At 40.1% G+C, this 24,251-nt stretch overlaps 1 protein-coding gene across 3 annotated transcripts in view; it reads right to left on the reverse strand.

Annotated features, from left to right (window-relative positions):
* Lsamp (limbic system-associated membrane protein) overlaps positions 1 to 24,251 on the reverse strand; it is a 2,169,253-nt gene that overhangs the window by 632,455 nt on the left and 1,512,547 nt on the right. For 2 of the 3 annotated variants that reach the window (NM_001414997.1, XM_087575991.1), the window contains exon 3: positions 16,054 to 16,132. In NM_001414997.1, coding sequence (NP_001401926.1) covers positions 16,054 to 16,132 — 79 coding nt within the window. Of the gene's footprint in view, positions 1 to 16,053; positions 16,729 to 24,251 lie in introns of those variants that run through there. The other variant, NM_017242.3, reaches the window with a different exon arrangement.

Below are 24,251 nucleotides of genomic sequence, written 5' to 3' on the forward strand. Positions count from 1 at the left end.
TTTATAGGAAGACCAGCAGTCTCAACTAACTGGAACCCCTGAGAACTCTCAGGCACTAAGGCACTAACCAGGCAAAATACACTGACTGGTTCGGGACCCCAAACACATATACAGTTGAGGACTGCCTGGTCTGGCCTCAGTGGAAGAAGACGTGCCTAACCATTGGCAGACTTGAGGTCCCAAGGAGTAGGGAGACCTGGAAAGGAGTAGGAGGTGAGGTGGGGATATCTCTTGGAGACAGGGGAGGAGGAGTGGGATGAGGAACTGGGGGAGTGGGGTAATTACTGGACTGTAAAAAAAATAAAAGTTATTTAAAAACAAAGAAGGAAAGAAAGAAAGAAAGGAAGGAAGGAAGGAAGGAAGGAAGGAAAAGAAAGTTCTAAATCTAAATGGCTAGACTCTTGGCCTTTTCTTCCTTAACTGCTTATTGCCTATACCCAGACCTGAGCCTAGTAAAAACTCAGGATCGAACGCGTGGAAAGACAGAGATGAGTTATGTTGTCATGCACTGATAAGGATTTGGAAAGCAGTGATAGCTTTTGGAATAAAACGACTCCATTACTTAGAGACAGCTCATTAAATTTACCAAGTATAAAGAAAAATACAAGCAAAATAATAGTAGTAATAAAACCGTAAGAGCCCTGCAGTACCACCGGGTAAGCAAAACCGACGTGTGGCGATATCCGCCATTATCTGTTGTCTGCTTTGTTCAGAGTCCTGGCCTTATCACCTTCCAGTTCCTGGCTCTGCAGCAGCCCAGTGTTGTCTATAGCACAGGAAGGCTGCATTTGTTGCTGAGGGATTATGAGCCCAAGAAGCTACAGTACAAGGGGCGTAATTATTATTACTAATCTGCATTGAAGTCAAGAAGTGTGCCAAAGAGCTTGCAAGACAAAAGTCTCCTGGGATGATTCTAATAGCACATGAACTGAAATTGGTTCCTTGTGTTGATTATGCCTTCCTCTTAGAGATATGCCTGCCTTGCTAGTCATTCTGGGCCACCCTCAGGTTTCACTGAACCTCTAAGACTCAGCTCTTTCATTAACAGTGCCCATAGTAGTACATCCACCTACGGCATTTTCTCCCTAGCTACCTGAGCCACAATTAGGAATCTACTACTTTTGTACCTAACTTTTGTGTTGTACCTGTTGAACTGAAGTGTATACACTTTAATATCTTTTAAATATGAATTGTTAAATTAAAAAATTAAAGATATATAAGCAAAGCTTTTAAATGACCCCATGCAAAGGAAAAAAAAAACATGATCACTTAAGTTTAAAATTACCGATGTTGATTTAAAAAAATCAAAATAACCTACAATTTCTAGGGACAAAACAAGTGTGCATGCTAACTCTCTCTCTGGATAATTTTTCTCAACATAAATGTTCTCTCTTAGGAGAGCATTTGAAGTTTCCATGTAGTTCAGAGATTTGACTTACCCCCACATTCTGAGTTATACTTTAGTGGGCTGCTCAGCCTTGATATTTAGTGGCCCTTTACACTCAATCCAGTTAAATTTAGCTTATTTTCTGAATATATTTTCCTACCATGGTTCTATCTGTAAGTGTTCCCTATCTTTCCTATGGGTGGATTTTTATTTCTGATTTATCATTTATATAGAAATTCTCTTCTCGTTCTCCTTGTCTCTCTTCATCTTCCCATCTATACTTTAAAGAAAGGTATCATTGCCTAGTCTAGAAAGGTCTGCAATCTTTTGACCCTCAAGATCTTGACCACCCTTCCTCCTGCTTTGAATGGAAATCCTAGGAGTGCTTTGAACTCTCTATGTAGTAGAAGGACAACCTTGAACTTCCGGTCCTCCTCTCTCTGACCAGGACTTCGCAAATACTAGGCATGCATTACACTAAATGAGTTATAGTCCCTACTCTGACAATCTGACAGTGCTTGGACCAGCGTGAATTATAAGAGATGGGCCCCAAAGATGCCCCAACATATAACAAAGACACGTGCTCCACTATGTTCATCGCAGCCTTATTTATAATAGCCAGAAGCTGGAAAGAACCCAGATGCCCTTCAACAGAGGAATGGATACAGAAAATGTGGTACATCTACACAATGGAATATTACTCAGCTATCAAAAACAATGACTTTATGAAATTCGTAGACAAATGGTCGGAACTGGAAAATATCATCCTGAGTGAGGTAACCCAATCACAGAAAAACACACATGGTATGCACTCATTGATAAGTGGCTATTAGCCCAAATGCTTGAATTACCCTAGATGCCTAGAACAAATGAAACTCAAGACGGATGATCAAAATGTGAATGCTTCACTCCTTCTTTAAAAGGGGAACAAGAATATCCTTGGCAGGGAATAGAGAGGAAAAGATTAAAACAGAGACAGAAGGAACACCCATTCAGAGCCTGCCCCACATGTGGCCCATACATATACAGCCACCCAATTAGACAAGATGGATGAAGCAAATAAGGGCAGGCTGACAGGAACCGGATGTAGATCTCTCCTGAGAGACACAGCCAGAATACAGCAAATACAGAGGCGAATGCCAGCAGCAAACCACTGAACTGAGAATAGGACCCCGTTGAAGGAATCAGAGAAAGGACTGGAAGAGCTTGAAGTGGCTTGAGACCCCAAAAGAACAACAATGCCAAGCAACCAGAGCTCCCAGGGACTAAGCCACTACCCAAAGACTATACATGGACTGACCCTGGGCTCCAACCTCATAGGTAGCAATGAATAGCCTAGTAAGAGCACCAGTGGAAGGGGAAGCCCTTGGTCCTGCCAAGACTGAACCCCCAGTGAATGTGATTGTTGGGGGGAGGGTGGTAATGAGGGGAGGATGAGGAGGGGAACACCCATATAGAAGGAAAGGGGCAGGGGTTAGGGGGATGTTAGCCCGGAAACCGGGAAGGGGAATAACAATTGAAATGTAAATAAGAAATACTCAAGTTAATAAAGATGGGGGGAGAGAGAGGGGGAGTGGAGGGAGGGAGGGAGGGAGGGAGAGAGAGAGAGAGAGAGAGAGAGAGAGAGAGAGAGAGAGAGAGAGATGGGCCCCACTCCTAACTGGATTTCTCAGGCCTCAGAGAAGAGAGAGCCGAAAGGAACATGGCGTTGGAAGTGGCTTTATGTTGTGCTCTGTGGTGGGATAACCATCTAAAGTTCACATGAATCAGGAGATTGATACAGGGTGGAAGTCTGATGTTGAACAAAACGTTGTTAGAAAATGAATACAGTCATGATTCACCCGATTAATCTTGTCTATTTTTCTGAAACCGTCTGAATATAAACTTTGAGATTGAATGCGTCTTAATATTGTCCTATGAAGAAAGATGAGAGGTCTAAACAGTACTTGAGTTTTAATGAAAGGTTATTATCATTTAAAAGGTTTCCAAATACTGCAGAAGGAAGAAAACAATAACACCAAAGTTATAAGACCACCAAAATTTAAGATTAAGTGCATACAAAGCAAACTCAGTTGGAAAACGTGCTAGATTTATAAAATTTATAAGCCAGTGAATCCCTGGAAAATTGTTCAGTCCACCTGTGTAGAGTATAAAAGGTTTCTGTTGTTTTGAATTCCTATTGGTGATCATCTGGCATCTGCTTTCAATCTGCAAATGAAAAAAAAAACCTTATTTCTGTTCAAGGAAATCCATTTTACTTAACTGAAAAGAAACTTAGACTTAACAAAGGTACCCAAGACATGCCTGAGTATAATTATAGATCCACTAACTCATTCCTATAGTGGCCTTGACAGTGAGTAAAAAATCATTGGATCACTTATATTTTCTAAAATAAGAAGCAGAAGCCAGGAATGACTAAGTGACTGTCCCACATGTACAAAGCCAACTGCTGGCCAAGTGGTGCTTGGAGCTGGGTCTGCTGGCGTGGAAGCCCTGCAACTCCCATTACGCCATTTGACCGTTCGTCTTTGAAGTTATTCAGCAGGTTTGCTTGTTCAACAAAACTGTGTTCTTTTTCATCAAAGTACCACAAATGCCTTTCTTTCTGACATCTATGTTTTATTTTCGGCATAAAACGCAGTGATATCACGTAGTGACCTTCTTCCGTACAAAGCGCCAGCTTTCTTTCTGTAGAACTAATTTATATCATCTACGTAATACCCTGTGAACTCACACATTGTGCCATCTTCTTCTGGTGTCATATACATCTCGAAAGCATTCTCCAGCTGTAATCCAAATGCTGAACATTTCCAAAGACAACCTAAAAGAATGTTCTAGCTCCACCGGTATCTCTCTGCTCAACACTGCAAAGGACTCACCTTATTCTGAAGCCTAACTCATTCTTGACTCTATGAGAAGAATTTTGCCAAAATCTAGATCTTTAAGGAGAATGGAACTGCCCTGATCCACCAGCTTGGAGTACTATTTGTTCATTTTTAAGGAAACCTACCCATTTTCTATGTTGAAGTTTGTTCCTAGAGAAACCATGTTGACTTCTGGGCATCATTGCTTGCTAAACAAACTATTCTAAATTTACATCCTAGTACTTATATCTTTAGCGATTTTCTTTGGTTCATTTACTACTTAACACATTTCTATTTGTAATAGGATAATATTAGATGGCTATCCCAAATATTCTGAAACTATTTCTGGTTTTTTTTGATGTCAACAATTTCTACAATTAAACATTCTTGAATTTTTTTAGTGCTTTGGGCATACTGCAGACAGAACTGATGGCTTAACCCTCTTATAGAGTTCTAATAATTTCATTTGCCTCGGGCATTAAAGTTAAATGGATATGATAGCGTTTTGATACTTTATCTGTTAAAATATAGAAATTTAATTAAAATTATTCTTGTCTTTCAGTGGACAGTTTCCCCTTCAGCAAGCACATTTATGAACAGACCACTAGGTCACTAAATCAACTCTGAATGAGAAAAGAAGAAACATGAATTTAGAATGAATTTGAGATTCAAGCACAAAGAATTGAAGCTATAAGAAACAAAATATAATTACTTGTTCATCAGGTAAGCGGCATTAGTATCTGTCATGTGAAAGCAAATGAAAAACACCCTCTGAGGTTCTATTTTAGTCTTTGGGAAACATACAATACCTCAGATTGGATAGAAATAAGAAATGTTACTTCTCTTCTAAAATAGGTCTGGCAACTTGTATAATAAGTATTTAAAACAAAGCACTAATCAAAACAAATTAAGACACTTAGCATATGATGCTTATATACTGTTCATATCCTTGATAGCCTAAAATTTATTGTTTTCTTCAGTAAATTTCTCCTCTGCTGATACATCAATTTAATTAGATACCTATTAAAATGTGCTGTGACCCAAGTTCATTTCTTTGGTATGGAAATTTTATGCTTTTGCATTTATATATAATTATAAATATTTGTAGACATAAATTAAAAATAAAATTAGTATCTCAGTTCAAAACATCTATACAATATAGATAATGCATATTCATGACATAAATTGTTTATATCTCATAACAAATTCTGTAAAAATTTATAGTCTTATTTTTAGAACTAGATTTTGAGTTGTTTTACTTTTATGCAAGAGCTAAGTCATAAATAATTTTTACATTTCCTGTATGAAGACATTTATAAGGTTACTTTTTTAAAAAATTTGAGCAAACCATCCTTCTGCTTACAGAAGCATTCATTTCTTTATCTAATGAACTAAACTATTTTCAGCCATATTCTTTTGGTTCATTGGATCAAGATCATTTCTAGAAAGCCAATAAGAATCATATTAATTTTGATGTTTTAGTAAAGGAAATTACTAATAGTCATCTAGTTAATACAGTTCATGGCTTTCTTACAACTGAGCCTTACATTCTTTTTTTGTTTATCTAATCAACTAGTACACGTCAAACAGTCCATTGTGGTTGTTATAACTATTTCTTCATATTATCAACCAAAGAAAGATAAAACAGAGGTCACACAGAGCATCAAGAAGACTCCCCTCATCAGCTAAATTAATGACTCAGGTCTAAAAATGTCTTATCTTAAGGTGTGCTTAATACAACTACATCAGAGCATACTTTAGGTGACCATAATCTTCAGTTATCTCAAGACAAATACCAATGACAAATTGACATGTTTTGCAGCTCATGTTTCATAAATGAATGGTCTGATATGCTAGAGTGAGGTTTAACTAAATGGCACACCAAAACAAGAAGCCAGAATATCAAGTATTTTTCCTAATCAGTGTTTTCACAGGGAGATGCTTGCTATGCTTGGCTTTCCTTAGTGCTTGGCTGCATGGCTGTCATGTTTCTTTTCTGTGCCTTGTAGGGAATTGTGGGACAAGAGCAGCATGATTAAAGCACAACGTTAGAACAGGTATAATTAACTGAAGACAATACATTGAGAATTAATATGGAAAATTATGATCATATATTACAGAGAAGTAAATTATATGACATTGTATTAAATGTCATGCCAAGTTTTTCCTGAGTTATAAACTTTTCCCTTCTTCATCATAGAGAAACATACAGGACGGCATTTTGGAGTACTAGAAAGTTCACTATACGCTTAGTTTTCTGTTTCTCCAGGAATGAGTAAAAAGCTGTAAAATACAAAACGCAGATTGGCATCATCATGCAGTATGAGTTTATAACTTAAGAAATGGGAGTGACATTTATCTCTTCTTATTCTCCAAGCAAAACAGGCAAACAAACAAACAAGTGAACAGAGTAGAAGGCATGGAGGACCTGCTGTACATTATCCTGGAACCTTGGCTTTACTTGAAGTCCTGATCTAGAGCCTGCATGTGCACAGCCACCACTAGAGGGAGGAATCTCAGTGTCACACCTTGGGAGCACACAGTAGGTCCTCTTCACATAAAGCTGCTCACCTATCCAAGAAAAATAAAATAAAATAAAATAAAATAAAATATCCAATTCCTGGGCTGCTGAAACCTTAGGATCTGCAAAAATTATGCACTTTGGTTTTCTCATTTTTTTTTTTTTTTGAGAATCCATACTTGGAAAGCAGTTGTCATCAGAAATGTTGAAAGTGCTTCTAGCCAAACCCACTTATTCACTAACACTAGCAATCAGAGATTAATTGATACATGGTTTTTACTATGCCTTCTACAGTTGCAGACCCATAATTAATCTAATAGTGTCTGACTTCCTACCAAAATATCTTTCTTCAGTCCTGCTTTCTCCTAATTTGTTTTTTTTCCCTCCATTTTTTAATATAAACTGAGTTCTGGGCTGCTTCATATATAGTGGTATCATCCTTCTCTATTCTGCTTCCTAGGCAAATATTTATTTGAGCTCTTACAGATCCTAAGCTAAATTCTGAGATTAAATGGTAAAGTAGATTAGATGTTTGTCCTTGAGGCAAGAAAGAAATAAACAGAATGTTTTCTGAGAGTACACTAAATGCTAAGCACAAGGTATAAAGAGAGGCTATTCGTGAAAATAAATAGGACAGTTAGCCCACCTGGAGAATTAGAGAGGATTTTCTGAACAAGGCAACACTATAACTGAACTCTGAGCCTGGAGGGAGGTATGGGGAGGGGTGATTTAGTAAAGAAGTATCATGGGGGAGTGGGAGTAGAAGGCAAAGGCTTCAAGAAGAGAGGCTTATAAATGAGTCTAGAAACCAACACTGCTTATGTATAATAAGCCTACCATGAACAGAGCCTGTGTAGCTCTGAACTGGTATAGGCAATGGGGAAGCTGGTAACACAGGGTTATTCAAGCTATGAATCTATGGATGAAAAGGGCCTGTGCAGAATCTGGTGGAATCTGAAGCAAAGGTTGTAAAACATTAGATGTGACATATTAAAAAGGGTACTCACATTCATGGTAATATTAATGTTGTGAAGTCGGGAAGTCCTAGACCAGAAGATATAATCTAGTAAGCTTAAGTAATTAAGGAAGTAATTAAGAAGTAAGGCCATTGCAAAACTTTGTCCTCATTTTCCCCCAGAGAGATGGATAATGTTCTAGAATCTTCATCTTACAAATAAAATGGAGAGCCCAGTGTTCTGAAGTTTACTCTCAATCATCCAGTGTTACTAAAAGCTGTATAGGATTTCTGCTCTACACCTCAAATCTACAGGTTGACAACTTGAGAAGGTTACTTGTCTTGCTAATAGTTTTGGGTTCCAAGTAGCTCACTTGTGAGGGCTCTATTTACCTGAATTCCAAGAAATCTGTTCCTTCTCAAAAACCCGTTATTTATGACTAAGTCTTCATAGGGAACTGGCAGATTTCCCTGAGACCATGGAATGCCCTCTCCTATTATATACCTCATTGTAATTTGCCCTTCTCTTGGGTACCTGTTGGCTCTTACTTTTGGCCTTGTAAGAGAGCTTCCAGAGGTTTGACTGTGCATACCACAGCAAAAAACCCCTGTCATAGGACATACAAAAGTAATATTCATTTCCCTCTAATATTCTAACTAACATTTAAACAAGGACTCTAACGTATATAGTAACCTCTGAGGCTAGGCATTGGACAGATAATTATATAAAAGATAAGACTCAAACTCACACCACATCTTCCTGGACCTATCCTAAATTGAGTTTCCCAGAAAGAGAAAGTACAGAATGTAACCAGGCATAAGGCCATGGGCAACAATAAATAAGTAGTAAGAACAACCTTGGAAAAGGTCTCAGAACGAAAGAAGTTGGAGCAAGAAACACAAGTACTAGAGTCATGAAGAAAAAAGACTTCCAAATGAGCCCAGGAGATCTTGGTATAGCTCTTGCCAAACACAAGAATGACTCTAAGAATAGAAATTTGAGGCTTCAGTGGGAAAAAACAAAAACAGTCTCGGCTTAGGGAAATGGTAAGTGAATTAGAAATGGGGCATTGGGGGGGGGCAGGAATCTTCCTTTCTTATCCATAATTGGATCGATCGTCTTCCACACACTAATGTAAAATATATTTGAAGGGTTGAGGTACAAGACAAAGAAAGGGGAAGGAGGGAAAATAGAAATGAAAAGAGGGATGGAGGAAGGAAGAGAAAAATTCACAGAGAGAAAAAAAGAAAGAGAGGGAGGGTCATTTTGAGCATAATTTGGGGTATGAAGGGTGATAGAGTTGCAGTGAAAAATGGGGAAATAGTTTCCCATCATGGTATGGGGACGAAACAACAGGATTTTTAGACGTGGGTAGTCATTTATGCCTTTGAGCCACCAACTACATTTCTCCTTAGCTGCAGTCTTTGAAGATGACAGTAGGCTGCCTAATCTCCAAGGCTTTTTCTAGTTTAAATTTCTGTGCATCTCCTCTTTCCAGCAGTAATTAACAAAGCCTAGAGTAAAGGGTTTTATTTTACGAAGGTTAATCACTCATTAACTTGAGATCTTATTTTGATTGCAGGTGACTATAAAATGTGTTCGCTCATGGTGCACTCCAAGGAAGGGACACAATGATGCTCTACGATTCTTGAGCCTTTGAAGAACTTAATAAGAAGATCTGTGAACAAATGAGCAGCCCGGATCATAAAAATAAGAATAAAAGCCATTTTATTAGATTTTCTAATTTTCTAAGAGTTATTTTCTGTTTTACATATGACAATAATCTTTAAGGGCTTGTGCCTCATACCATTTTATCGTTGATAAAACACTCTGATACGTGCTATTTCATTTGAGTATTAGAATAGCTCGTTGTGTTCCAAGAAGACTTCAGTTATCCACATCCGTTTGATCAGTGTTTCGGGATGGTGGAGTTGAGTCTCCTGGCTTCCTATTAAGGCACCTGCACTTAGGACAGACTTCATGAGAACACAGAAAGTTTTTATTTACGGCATAAAGACTTGCCTCCCAATTTAAAGTAAGACTGATCCGTGTGTAAAAGCGAGGTAAATTCTACCAACAAATACTGTCGTTTACACACGCCATATGCTTGTGTGCATAGAAACATGAATACCAAGCATTAAGGCTGTTTGAATAGATTCTAACTAAAAAAGAATTTCTTCCCTGGCTGTTCAACCAACTTCCTCAGAGACAGCATTAAAAACAACACTAAAACACTGGCGAAAAACAACCAGTCTTAAATCCTGCCTAGCCTAAATCATAAATTGAGCGTAGGGCGATAAGTTTTAAGAATTCAAGCTTTGACACAATTTCAATAGATATTATGTAAATTGGGTCTTTAATAAAGTTACCCTGCTTTTTATTATATTGTAGGGATGAAATCATATAGTAAAGAGATGCAACTCTGGCAATCTCCCTCACTCAAATGGATTTGTATCTTTTTGTCTGATGCCCATATATTTTAAGCCACAGAAGACTTTCAAACTTTACTGCATGTCTGTTAAGTGCTGCCTCGAATATGGTTTGTGAAGGTGATTTTTTTCCATCTACTAATCTGGTGTTTCTCCATTCTGTGTGCATAAATGAGCCATTAAATACAAGAAGCAACAAGGAAAGCCTAAGCACTTCCTCCAACCAATCCAGGAAAGATGGTATGAGTGTCAGGAATCTCTGGCTTCAGTGATTTCCAGATGCTTGTCAGGGGAAATGCCTGGCTGTGAGTACTCAGGGAGTTCCCAACTTGAAAGTGCTTAGGAAGTCTTGGGGATTTTGTCTTAATATGAAGATTCTGAGAGTCAATTTGGGGTTGATTCAGATTTTTGTTTGTAGCATGTGATTGATATTTCCGGTGCTCATCTGTGGACCACTTTGATATGAAAACATCCCAGTGTTCCTCAAACTGCAGGCCAGGGCTGTGGCCTCAAAGCCCCTAAACACTTGCAAAAATGCAAATTGTCAGACTACCCTAGAGGCCCACTGAATCAGACATTCTGTAGGCAGGAACTCTATGTAAAGTTCTTATCTGCTCAAATCAGTGGTTCTCAATCTTCCTAAGGCTGCTATCCTTTAATACAGTTCCTTATTTTGTGGTAACTCCAACCATAAAATTATTTTTGTGGCTACTTCCTAAGTGTATTTTGGCTACTGTTATGAATCATAGTAAATCCCTGTGTTTTCAAATGGTCTTAGGCAACCCTGTGAAAAGGTCCTTTGACTCTCAAAAGGGTTGAGATCCGTAGACTGAGAACAACCACTGGCTCAAGGGATCAAATTCAAGAAACAGAGTTCTTATATAATTGTTTCCTAAAGGAAAAACATCTGGCTGCTTATGGCTGGAGCATGAGGGGGCCCTTATTCTTATACAGCACTTTACCGTTCAACAAACTTTCCTTCTTTACCTATTGTGGGCTTCTTAAAATAATCCTATACAGTAACTAAAATAGATAGTTTCAGTATTTTCAAATTTGAAGCTGCAGCTCAAAATAATTCAGGGATTTGCACAAAGTCATAGCCTACAAGGAGCGATCCAAATTTAGAACCTAGATCTTCTGAGTCTTGGGAACCCAGAGGCAATACATACGGAGAACAGGGCCATCCATTGAAACCTCCAAGCAACAGCTTGGAGAAATGGTATCTCTAGGGCGCAGGTGATGGCAAGAAGAGGCTAGCACATTCAGGCCACTTCCTATCAGGTGGGTCACAGCTGTTTGTACTTGAAGCTAGCTCTAATCCCTTTTGGCTTGAGTTTGCTGTTATGCAGGATCAGCTTTGGGAAACACAAATGCTGGACCTTCAACAATTTACTTAGGGCATGAATCACCACAGTTGTCCAATCCATTTTAAGTCAAAATTACATAAATCAGGAAAATTGCCTTCCCTTTACATCGTGTGTGCATATATATATATATATATATATATATATATACATACATATATATATATATATATACACACACACTCACTTGCTCGACATTTACAGAAATGCAAAAATTCAGCTTGCCGTTGTCTCATGAGGTTTGTCTGTTTTGTTTCTTGGGCCATAAATGACAGCAAACAGCATAATTCATGGGTGCATAAACAGTTCTTAGTAAAATGTATATAAAATGCCATAATCCTAGATGATAGACAGCATGTTGAACTCCAGTCTTTACAACATACATTTAATGAAGGATTTTATGGGCAATGGATGATCCTTAAAGTATTAGTGATAGCCAATAAATTTTGATTACCTTTAGTGACTTAGCTACAGAGAAAGCAAAGCTCATAATTGTCACAGACTCTCATTGAAGGCCCACAAAGTTTGTTTTCAAATAGTGAATTATAAGTAGTAAAAGAAAATAAAGAAATCGCATATGGTGCCAGGAGTTTGTTTGAGTGTTGACACTTTCTTAGTGAATGTAGGAGTTCCAGATGCCTTATAGAAGAGGAGTCATGTTTCCTCTTGAAATCTGAGCAAGATTTATTATATTTTATTGTCAAATAATTCATCTTTTTTGTTGTTTCTTTCCCCCCTTTAGTACAGAAACAAGCAGGGAAGTAAATACATTTGGGAAAATAAAAATTAATTAACTTTCACATTACCACTTAGTTTCTCTCTAAATCCCATATACTTATTGGATATATTTTCACTTAAACGGGGAAAGTATTACCATCATTGAAATATTATAATGCCCTTCAGACATCAAAGAAAGATGGAATTATAAATATCTAGTTCTATATCTCAATTTTATATTAATTACAATCTCATTGTTGGGTAGATTTTCCATTTTACCATATATATGCTCGTATTATATCTCCATAGGTTTATGTATATGAATAGTTACAAAGAAACTTTGGTCAGTATATACACCGTAACAAATACGTTTCTTGAGCCACTGTAGTTGTTTGAGATCTAGTACCCTATGAATGTCTTTCCAGATATGTGCTGCTAATACCGAGGAGTGGTCCGTGTGTTCATTGAAACGTCATAATTTGCAAGTATGTTATCGAGTCCCACCTATTTCCAATTGTCTATGGCTTATAAAGAGAGGTACATGGGTTTCAATCCATCAAGAGTAAACATCGTGGATGTCCGTGTTCAGGTTCAAAAGTTAGTAAGAGCAGGACTTGAACTTCCAACAATTGATGAAAGCCCTATTAAAGCGGTGAAGTAGGTGGGCTTTGTTAAAAACAAATACAAAGCAGCAACAACAACAGAACTTGAGTCTGTATCATGAGTAAAGGCCCAGAGATAAGTATGTACTACATGGCACTCCTTTGCCTAGCAGTCTAAAGGCGCGTTCAGACTCACTCTATTTAGAAAGGAACTTCGGGCACTACATGGCTGCTGACTTCCAGATCTGTGGCTCGCACTTTGGTTCCTTGGCTTCATCAGGTTCTCCTATGAGTTTTATGAGGACTTGAAGTATCCTCTAAGAAACAGCCAGGTTAGGCATGCATGCGTCAGGCTATTTCTTTCAAGTTTGGCCATAATTATGCCGTTTTCTTCAAAAAGAATAGCAATTATAGAATATGAAAGCAAGGTGTTCACTTCCTTATTACTACGCACAATGGGACTAAAGGTTATATTAAATGAAAACCATGGTCGATTCCAAAGTGCCAACAGAAACACTTGTTTTATGGAAAGAAGAAAGTAAATGTTTTGAAGACTCGTCAGCTAAGTTCCTGTCATCGAAACATCAGAACAACAAGCCTCCCTTGTCTCCTATTGCCATTCCCAACTATTCAGGGCCACACACTCACTAGGAGAGGATTTTTCTCTCCGTGCCATTTCAGTTTCTCAGTGGCAAGCATCTACTGTGGCTGCCAATGGATCAAGTTCTTCTTCCTCTCCTCCCCTGGAAGCTCGCACGTCTAGCAAAATGTCAGAAACAAAGTGGAAGCATGCCTTTCCCAGGCTAGACTTGCAAACAGAAAGTAACAGCACTATTCTTCACCAGGAAGCTGACCCACAAAGCAGACTAGATCCAGTTTGGGGATTGAGAAGAAGGGCAGCTAAGGAAACAAAGGTAAGTCTCTGTACAGTTCCTTCTGACAGAGCTCCACCAACCTCAGAAATAAAGCCTTGTCTCAGTCAAAGAAAAGAAAAAGGAGGGCATGTCAGGTGAGGGCTGGAGAAGCAGTGGACTCATAGGTGACTCCTTTGCATGCTGTTTGTCTGTCTCCCCTCTCCCTGGGAATAACTGGAGCTGAATTTGTTTTCTCAGACTCCATTTCTACGCTGCTGTAATATCTGATAAAGTATGATAATTAAAAACAAAACAAAACAAAATTCCTATTTCTTTGAGCAACCATCATGCAAACACTTATCTATACCACATACAGATATTTATGTAATGAGAATGCCTCTTCTAGATGTAGACATCTATGCATTCCCTTACGTGGAAGTGTGAGAATCCATTTATTCTGCTCATTAAGGTATAGTCATTTCCCTGACTATACCTTAGGAGGCAGGTGGTGCCAACTTACAAAGACATCGCGAACTTTTCAAAAATTTAAATCAAGTTTTATACATTCAGAGTAGACACATGTCTCACCTTTAATCTTGCAATCTGGGAAAAACAAGTCACTTCTAGAGCAAGTATAAACGTAGAACTTGGCTGCTAGCAAAGGGTTAAAGATGTTAGGGAATATGAATGTCAGCAGCTGAGACGGCATGCTTGTGTGTTTGCAAAAATATTTTCTGCATTATGTCCAAATCCCTTTGCAAACAGATAAATTACTCTATAAATCGTATTACCCCCGTGCGGATAAATCACACATGCAGGTTTACAAAGCTGGAGAGCTACAAGGGGAAGTCCGCTCTGGTTAGGAGTGTATTTGGGATTCTTCATTACTCAAAGCTCAGGGAATGAGGAAATAAGTACTCACACACTATCATGTGCTCGCTCCCTTGCCGTCTGGAGCAACACATGTACACATACACCACATGCGTGCACACGCAGAGCACGCCAAATCACACCACACACAATTTCATCTCTAACAAGGCTAGAGACTCCAAAGCAGGACATTCCGTGACAGCCAACCAAATTTATTTCTGAGAAAAGAAAAGAAAACTTTGCTGCTGTAGGCAGCTCTGACACAGAACTGCTCCCTGATGCCCCGGGGTTTATGCGCTATCAGCGCCTTGCACACAGATTAGAGGTTGATTTTCTATGGCATACTGTTTTTTTATTGCCACAGCCAGCAATATTACCTAGATAGACAGACCAACACCGGGTCATTATATTTGGAAGAAATGGGATTTTAAAAGATCTCCAAGGAAAAGACTTTCTTCTTTCCTCCTCTTTTTTTCTATTATCTGTCAGAGTCAAGTAACGCTGGGGTGGGGGAAGGTAGGAGAGAAATACAGGATAGAAGCTCTGAGCTTTAAGGAAATAGAGTAATGACTAGGTATCATCCAAGTCTCTCTACCTTAGAAGGGTCAAACTCTCAAGGACTTGGGATGCTTTTCCAAATCTCCATCCCAAATTATATTGCAGAGGTTGGCAGAGCTTCCTAGGCATAAGACTTTGAACTCTATAATCAATTTGCAGTATCTAATGTAATGTCAGGGAAATGCCTTCTCCACCTCTGTTTAAGTTTTCTATTCTTAAAGGCCTGCCATTAGCTTGGATCCTTTTCTTCCATTCTCCTCACTCTTGTGTTGATTTCTATCCACATTTCAAAAAAGCCCCAGTAATCATCCAAAGTTGTAAGACTGATTTATTGCCTAAGATGTCAATTCAGAGATCGTTACAGAAAGTCTTCTATCAGAACTACTGCTAGGGCAGACTGAGCCTTGCTGAGCAACACGCGCGCGCGCGCGCGCACACACACACACACACACACACACACACACACACACACACACGAACAAGGAGAATGCAGCCATATGTACCACGCTTTGAAAGCCATAACTCAACAACTCTTGTGTCTGAATCGAGGAACCTCAACAAAACTCTTAAGTGCCAAGCGTGAGCAATTACCACAGCATGAATACAACCCAAAGCCACTAACGCCATAGATAAAGTTCGGCTTTCTTGACTGGAGAAAACAACGTTCAAAGAACCGAACAACATTCCAAAAGCACCCGGCTCTGGACAGGGACCAGATTCCCTTGAATTTTGTTTCCGACTAAATCTTCAAGTCAATGCAAGGGAAACACACACACACACACACACACACACACACACACACACACACACACACACACGCCCACAAACCCAGGGCAGCTGGAGTTCAATATCACACACACACACACACACACACACACACACACACACACACACACACACACACATTAGAAAAGTTGCTCACAAGCCCTACCTGAGGATGGCCGTGTCCCCCTGCCTCACGGTGATGTTGTCCGTGCCTCGGTTAAAATCCACGCTGCGAACGGGCAGTCCTGTGGGAAGAAGGCAGAGCAGTCTCAGTAGGACCAGCGGCAACTGTTTCCGATCAGGTTGAACTCTCCCGACCATGGTGGCCTCGGCGAGTTGGTCAGCGGTGGACTCGCGTGTGCGCGCTGCTGGCCACGGAGAGGGGCTCTAGCGCGCGGGGCTCGCAGCCACTGCCAAGGCTGCTCGGGCGGGTCCAGCGCTCACTCCCTTCCACTTTGCCTCGCTCTTTTCCCTCGCTCAGTCTCTTTCCCCTCTGAGATTTAACAAAGCCCTCATCAAATCCAAGCAGGAGTGGGGGAGAAAGTGGAGGAACAAATTTTCCGAAGGACTAGTGCAAATATAAAATGCTTTAATGATGAGGAGGCGACTGTCAATGGCAGGGGTGCTTCCTTAGACTCTCTGTAGCTGGCTGCTTCTCTGCCAGCGTCTGGGCTGAGCTCCTTCTCTCTGTAACCCACTTTCCCAGGCAGCAGGAGAGCCTGCCAGGGAGAGTAAAGAAACAGCCTCTCGCAGCAGCAGCAGCAGCAGCGGCAGCAACCCAGGAGCTCTCTCCCCCTCCTCTTTCCTGTTTCTCCCTCCAGTCCCTGTTCTCTCTCTACTCAGCACCTCCCCCCTATCCTGCTGGTTTTCAACAGCCCCGCCACGTCATCCCCTCCTCCCACCCCTCAGCGTGGCCCCTTGCTTTGCACAACTGCCCCCTTCACCAGCAGCCAGTCTCAATGAAAGCCTGATGCGCCTTTGGGTTGTCAGGACAACAGCTCCATCTGAGGCCTGGCTGATTTCCTTAAGAAGAGGGGATGGGGCTCAGAGGTACTGTTAAGACAGGGAAGAGGAGGTGGTCTTAAGCTATAAAAGAACAGGAGAGAGGGTCCAGGAAAGAAGAGCAAAGGCATGGCAAGAAAGAACCGCAAACCTTCACAAACGAAGCCACATATACATGGATAGGAAGTCATACTGCAGAATGGACCAGAAAGATGAGGAAAGGAGAGGAAACTGTCCAGGCTGAGTCTCAAACTGAAAGCCAAGGTTGATTTTGAAGTCCTGGCCATGGCTTTCCACACTCCCATGGTATTCACCCTTTCTCCTCTCCTGAAGTATTTAAAAGGTTTATTTTATCTCTCCTCTTCATTCCCTCCCCCTCTTGAAAACCCCTTATGAAAGATGGATTGGAGACAATGCTGGTATTGAGTGGTCCCGGGTGTGAATGCTTGTCTTGTCTTCCCCAAGTGCCAGCCTCAGCAGCTGATCCTTGATCCCCCAAATCAACTTCACTCTCCAGGAAACCCGCAGGCAGACACGTGAGTGACGGGACTTGGGATAATCGTTCACATGACACACGTTGCAGAAAGCTCACCAGTTTGTAACGCCACTTGCTTCCTAGACAAGAGATCTCCTTTGCAAGGAGATCTAAGTCTACAGACAGCACTCTACTGAAAGCTGATGTCCAGCAAGTGTAAGGAACTAGCATTTGTCACCCCTACACAGCTACCCAAAGGGTGAACACCAGAGTTACTCAAGTGAGAGTTTCAATGTCAGACAGTTCCTCAGCCCTGAGGCTGAAGACTTTTCTGTCCTGAATATTCTCTCTTTCCTCTCCCTCTCCCTCCCCCTCCCCTCCCCCTCCCCCTCCCCTCCCCCTCCCCCTCCCCCCTCTCTCCAAGCATTCACAGAGTACAAAAATCAGTTATAAACTCTACAAAACAAATTGTAGTCAGCTTCCTATGGTTGATATTACAAGACTCAGTTCTCCAATCAAGAGGCAGCAAACACTCCCAGGTCCCAGGCTGTATGCAAAGGAGGCCCGAGGCAGACTTTCAGGGTTTGAGCAAGCAAACCACCCTCAGACCCCAAGAATAATCAATCACTCTTGGTTTCCTTTTGGCCTCCTGTCACCAGCAGAGCTTTTGAATTTCAACTGTTTCCTCTGTGATAGCAAGGACATTTGACAAGGGCAACAGTACATGGCTTCTTAGTTAAGGTGATAGAACATCCTGGCCAATGCAACATGGTGGGGAAAGGTTTGGCTGGCTTACACTACTACATCACAGTCTATCATTGAAGAAGCCAAGACAGGAACTCAAGGCAGGAATTTGGAGGCTTAAAGCTCCTCATGGCTTGATCAGCCCCGTTTTTCTTAAACAACCCAGAACAATCTTTCCCAAGGATGGTTTGGCTACAAGTGGTCTGAAACCTCCCACCCCCAATAACTAAAACAGAAAATGCCCACAGACTTGCCTACAGGACACTTTTATGAAGCCGTATTCTCAGTTAAGAATCTCTCTTCTCGGAATCTTAGAAAGGACTGGAAGAGCTTGAAGGGGCTCGAGACCCCATATGAACAACAATGCCAACCAACCAGAGCTTCCAGGGACTAAGCCACTACCTAAAGACTATACTTGGACTGACCCTGGACTCTGACCTCATAGGTAGCAATGAATATCCTAGTAAAAGCACCAGTGGAAGGGGAAGCCCTGGGTCCTGCCAAGGCTGAACCCCCAGTGGATGTGATTGTTGGGGGGATGGCAGTAATGGGGGTAGGATGGGGAGGGGAACACCCATATAGAAGGGGAGAGGGAGGGGTTAGGGGGATGTTTGCCTGGAAACCGGGAAAGGGAATAATAATCGAAATGTAAATAAGAAATGCCCAAGTTACTAAAGATAAAAAAAAAAAAAAAGAATCTCTCTTCTCTTGCACAGCTAAGATTGTGTGAAGCTGAGTAAACTAACTAGGACACATGGTTACCTACAGACATTTGTAACTAAATCACAGTAAGGGGAATAAGCTATGAAACCCTGGAAGAACTCAAGCCCTAAGCAATTATTCACAGCTGGCATTTGCCTTGTACCCCAGAATATTTAAAGGAATTTTTTGGGCAGCATTTTATCAGTTAAAAGGTAGATGACTTCCTACAGATTATGTGAGAAAAAAAAAAGGTATTTTGTCTTTGAAGAAAATACCTTAAAGTATTGGAATCTGAATTGTCCCAATTCAAGGTTTATAGAGTCAATTCCTTTTATTTGCACTTGATTTATTTCACATAAATCAAGATGTCCTCTGTCAGTGGTGATGAGTCTGTCATCTTCTAAGCCAGGAAGGAACCACGCCTGGCTCAGACACGGCTGTTGAAATTTTGAGCTCATTTTATCAGTGAAGAAATGGCTGGATAAAGTGGTTAGTTGAATCATAAGTTCTGTAATTGTCAATGTGAATGGAACAAATGAGTTTCGCATGCTTAAAGGGTTGGCATCAAGACTACAAGGGGAAGAGCATCTCTCTTCCCATACATTGCCAACAGACTTGACCATCTCTGCCAAGGGTATTGTTGCTTTCTGAAATGGACGATTTGCTTACACAATGACTTAGATAGAGGATATGCTCTCTTGTTGTTAGGTGTTCCTCTAATGTCAGAAGGAAAAAATAAAGAGATGGTGGACAGAGACATTACAGGACTAGCATGGGTGACCTCATAGGAACTGTTTAGAGCAAACATGATGTTTGAAACCCAATGCACAAGATAATTCACAGAAGTGGGATCAGGAATGTAGTACTTGTAGTTAATGAGTCCCACTTTGGATTTGTCTCTGTAGCCCTACTAAGAAAAAGATATTACATAGTCAAGATTATAATCACAATCAAATTAGAAAGAATTAAACTAATTAAGAAGACAAAAACCAAAAGTACATATTTGCATAGGAAAAAATACAAAAAGTAATTAAAAGATATATATGCATATATATATATATATATATATATATATCTTTATTAAGCTTAGTCTGGTTCTTAGGGCAACTTTTTTCCACTTAATTGACTTGTTGTGAGCACATAAGGTAAAACACAATCTTTAAAGAATGATCACAGTTTAGAGAATCTCTAAAGCAGAGTGTTCAGCGACTCAGCCCAACTCAAGAAGAATTTCAGACAGGAAGCTTATTAATAAAGTTGATAACTCAGTGGAATTTACATTCAGGTGGAACTTAAGGAACTTCTCTCTCCCAATACTTGTCCCCAAAGGAGAGTTTATGATTGTTAAATATAAGAAGGGAAGAATGGTAGACTTTCCTCTCCCACTCATAGTGTAAGCACCAGCCTTCATAGAGTAATGAATTCATCAACTTCCCCTGGCCTGGTGCAGTGTAGACTCTCAGACAATCCCCTCTCCATGCCCTCATTGAGCCTTGGTTTACTCTCTTAAAATCCCCTACTTTCTTATACTCATGGTCAGTCTCCTCCAAACTACCTTACTGTTAACTCCTCTACTGCTCTCCTTTCTTAGACATGTCGAGAGGGAAACAGATAGGTGACTTTCTGAAAGGTGTACAGGCTATTTTTCTAGAATCACTCTATACATCCTTGTGAGCAGCTTGGCAAAAATGAACATACTTGGGTTATTTGTGAGGCGAGCATGGCTGTTAGCCATATGAAACAGCCATCATCACCCAAGTAAGATGATCTTAACTACTACTTTAAAATAACATACTGCCTTTCCAAAAGAGGCTTTAGGAGGTTCTGGCACTCTCCAGAGACAAATGCTGCAAGAAAAACAAAAACTGGCTCACATCTGAGTACCCTAAGGAGCATGAAGCATTTGTTCCGGTGTTTAGCTTTGTAAGGTAGCAGACTCCCACGAAATCCAAATGCAGCCTGAAATGTACAACTAATTATTTGGCTGCACTGCTTGAATTTTATGCTAAACTTGTATATAACATTATTAATGAACAGTTCAAAATTTCCACAGTTGTAAGGTCTTAATCCTAACATCATGTCTGTACCTCCTTTCATAAGTAGAATTAGCATTTCCACGTGACCTAGAAATGCAGAATTGTTAAAACTTTCGGATCCCTTGCTATCGTATCCTCATTGATTTCATTATAAGCTAGCAGTGTTCAGGTACTTTGGCTTGTGCTCATGAGTATGGCATTATCTTGGGATTTGTCATCGGAATTTGGTACCTTTAAATTTAACTTTATTCATATACGCCTTCCTGTCTCGAAAAACTCTTCGGCCTCAAGTCAGTTAAAGTCCAGTTTTCCCTCATAGGCCCCCAGTGATGTAAAACCCCTGACTGGAAAGTCTGCATGTCGAAAATCAGTCTAAGGTTTGCTTTTAGTGCATGTCATGGTTCATTGTTATCAAATCAGTCCTCGGCCTCTAACAATGTGGGTTTTGCTCACTTGTTCTATTTTTACAGGCATCAGTGCTTGGATGTGTCCCAGTTTCACAAGGTCTTGGAAATTGCTCAGCTACCTGTGTCCCCACATTTCACTTCTGCTCTTGGTTACTCATAAGCACGCCCGTACTCACTGTTACTAGCCCTCTAGTGCCCCTGTACACTTAACTCATTTTTCTTTTTATTTCAAAGAATTATATCCACTGGCCACACTGGCCTTGGGCTCACCCTTTTCTTAGATTTTAAGCTCCACCATCATGGGCACCACTCACAAGGCGGTAACCATGTCCCAGCAATGTTGGATCTGAATGCTTCTGCTCTATCAGGATACCTTTCGTCTAATGGGAAGGACATTGGAGCATCTGTGAAGATGGAGGGAACAACACTCCAGAGGAACAGAATCTCAGTATCGCAACTCAGGAAATTCTACCCTCTATCAAGGCTGCTTGTAGTGAACTGAATTCCTGCACTCAGAAAATAGATCAAGGAGGAATGAGGAAGAGTAGAAGCAGAGTACTCTATGTTTTTTTTTTCCGGAGCTGAGGACCGAACCCAGGGCCTTGCACTTGCTAGGCAAGCACTCTACCACTGAGCTAAATCCCCAACCCCAGCAGAGTACTCTAAAATGAAGTATAAGCTTATGACTCACTCAGTCACTCAGTATGTGTTCATTGATATGGTAGTGACTTAGAGAAACCAAGCCTCTGAGCTCAGAGAATCTGCAGCCTAGAAGTCAAAATAAATATTAAGCAAGTAAATATATTCATATTTTGTGCAAAGTGAAACCTGTGGGAGAAGAATATGGGTGACAGGGTATAAATGTGCTATAGATATTGTGAGGAAAAGGGACATAAACAAAGCTAGCTTGAAACATGATAAGGAAGACATGAGAATGTCAAGAATGTATCTTGAAGTTTAAAAAATTGCATGTTAAAGGCACTTAAATAATAATATGTACATGCTATACCTTTCAGTAGAGAGGAAAGCGAAGCCCCTACAGAGCAGTTTATGTGTTTGCTGCAGTGTAGAGTAGGGAAGAAATGGATGAAATTATACATTAAGAATCATTATATCATAATGAAACCATTCTAAGATTAGGAATCTATGTTGTATTCTAGTGATAATGGACAAAGGTTTGCAATGAATGATTTAAATGATTCAATTGACATTTTACAAAGAGTGTTAAGAATACAACATGAACAATGCATTATCTCAAAACTTCAATAGCAATGAAGAATCAAAGAGAAGGACGTCTTAGTTCCTCAGTGCAGACTAGCATAGGGTATGGGATGATGCTGAGTTAAAAGTGAAGATGACATTGACTGGACGGGCTCAGGATGGGTGCTTTCTCCTCAAGTGTCTATATTCTGCCATAAATCATCTCTGCTTTTCTCAGGTGAGCCTCTAACCTCACTCTATTGGTTTAACTCTGGTGCATGCCTTTGAAAAGGTACCACTCCTCATGGCAAGAGCTGAGAGAAAGCAGAGTAGACTGTCATTAATATCAACTGTACAGAAAAATTGCTTGCCAAGTGTAAATGCTGCATGCCCTTAATTATGGTTCTTATATGTTAATAGAATATCAGTAAAGTAAAAAAGAGTTTGTAAAAATTTTGTTAAAGAATAATGAATGCATAACTTGATGGACAGATGTCATACAATAACTAAAGTTTACTAAATATATTTTTTGCATATCTATATTTTCCAGATGATAGCTAACCTGTTCAATTTGAATGGAGTGCCTAGCTAAATATCTCGAGGCTATAAGTCATGTAAATAACACTAATATATTTTCTCCAGAGCTTACTGACAATATTGAGCTCCAGGGCAAGTCTAGTGCTGGGTCATTATATTAACCAAAGTGTCCCAGAAGTGTGCATGCTTCAAAGTAGCTTCTTTTCCTCTCTGGCTTATCATTTACATTTTTGGCCCTCTCCAGTTTGAGTAATGAATGTAGACGCATTGCTTAGATGAGAGGAAAGGAACTCACAAGACCGATCTCATCAGTCAGTTGCTATATATGAAAACATTCATAAATATTATTAATAAATATGTGAAAGCACCATGTAGCAGCTCCTATGCTGAGATCTGAAATGTTCACCAATATACAAAACTGACAATCTACCCTAGTGTGGCTCTCACAGAGGAATTACATTAAAAGCCCATCCTTGAGAGAGACAAACATGATTTAGAGTAGAGTTTTAGAGTAGGCTTTCCAATGGTGAAGGGCCAAAATTAGCCACTACATATATCCAACACTCTCCTTGGTTCTCAGCGGGACTGAAATGTAATAAAACTCAGACTACTTATCCAAGAACTCACAGCCAATACATTACAACCAGGTGAGCACTTCTGTAGCAGAGAATGAGGGGCCCTAAGCAGGGACTGCCTTGTGAGAGAATAGAATGTAAAAAAGATGAACCAGAAGGGTTTTTGGGAGAAAATGGTATTTTATATACTCCTAGAATGCATGCAAGGAGAGGGAAGTAATGCCCTTTGCAAGGGGTAGCTATGTGAACCAGCCTGTGATGAAGGATGGAAATCCAATATCTGACTGAAGCTTGGGATTCTGTCTAGAGAAAAGTTCTGAACTCATTGAAGGAAGAGTTCCATTTCATCCCATAGTTTCAAAGCTACTTTAGATTTTGGAAAAGCCGGGAGACCTGTGAGTCATCAGAGTGGTAGAATGTTCAATGAGGAAGTTAGTCAGAAGCCTGAACTGAAGTTGTTAAAGTCATAATAAGAAAGCTAAACACCATCAACTATGTACACATTTTTCTTCCAAAAGAGTTGTAAGGAAAGGAAGCCTTTGCTCCAATTTCCATTAACTGAGAAGACAAGTTGTAGAAAAGTGTGTAGCGGGAAAGATCGGAAAAAGTTAAAGTGGAAAATCATTATTTTAAAGTGAGGGTCGCTGAAGTGCTCGACAAGCATGCTAATGAGTTTGACCTTCATT

The sequence above is a fragment of the Rattus norvegicus genome, chromosome 11, assembly GCF_021556685.1.
Source record: "Rattus norvegicus strain SHRSP/BbbUtx chromosome 11, alternate assembly SHRSP_T2T, whole genome shotgun sequence".
Lineage (NCBI taxonomy): Eukaryota > Metazoa > Chordata > Mammalia > Rodentia > Muridae > Rattus > Rattus norvegicus.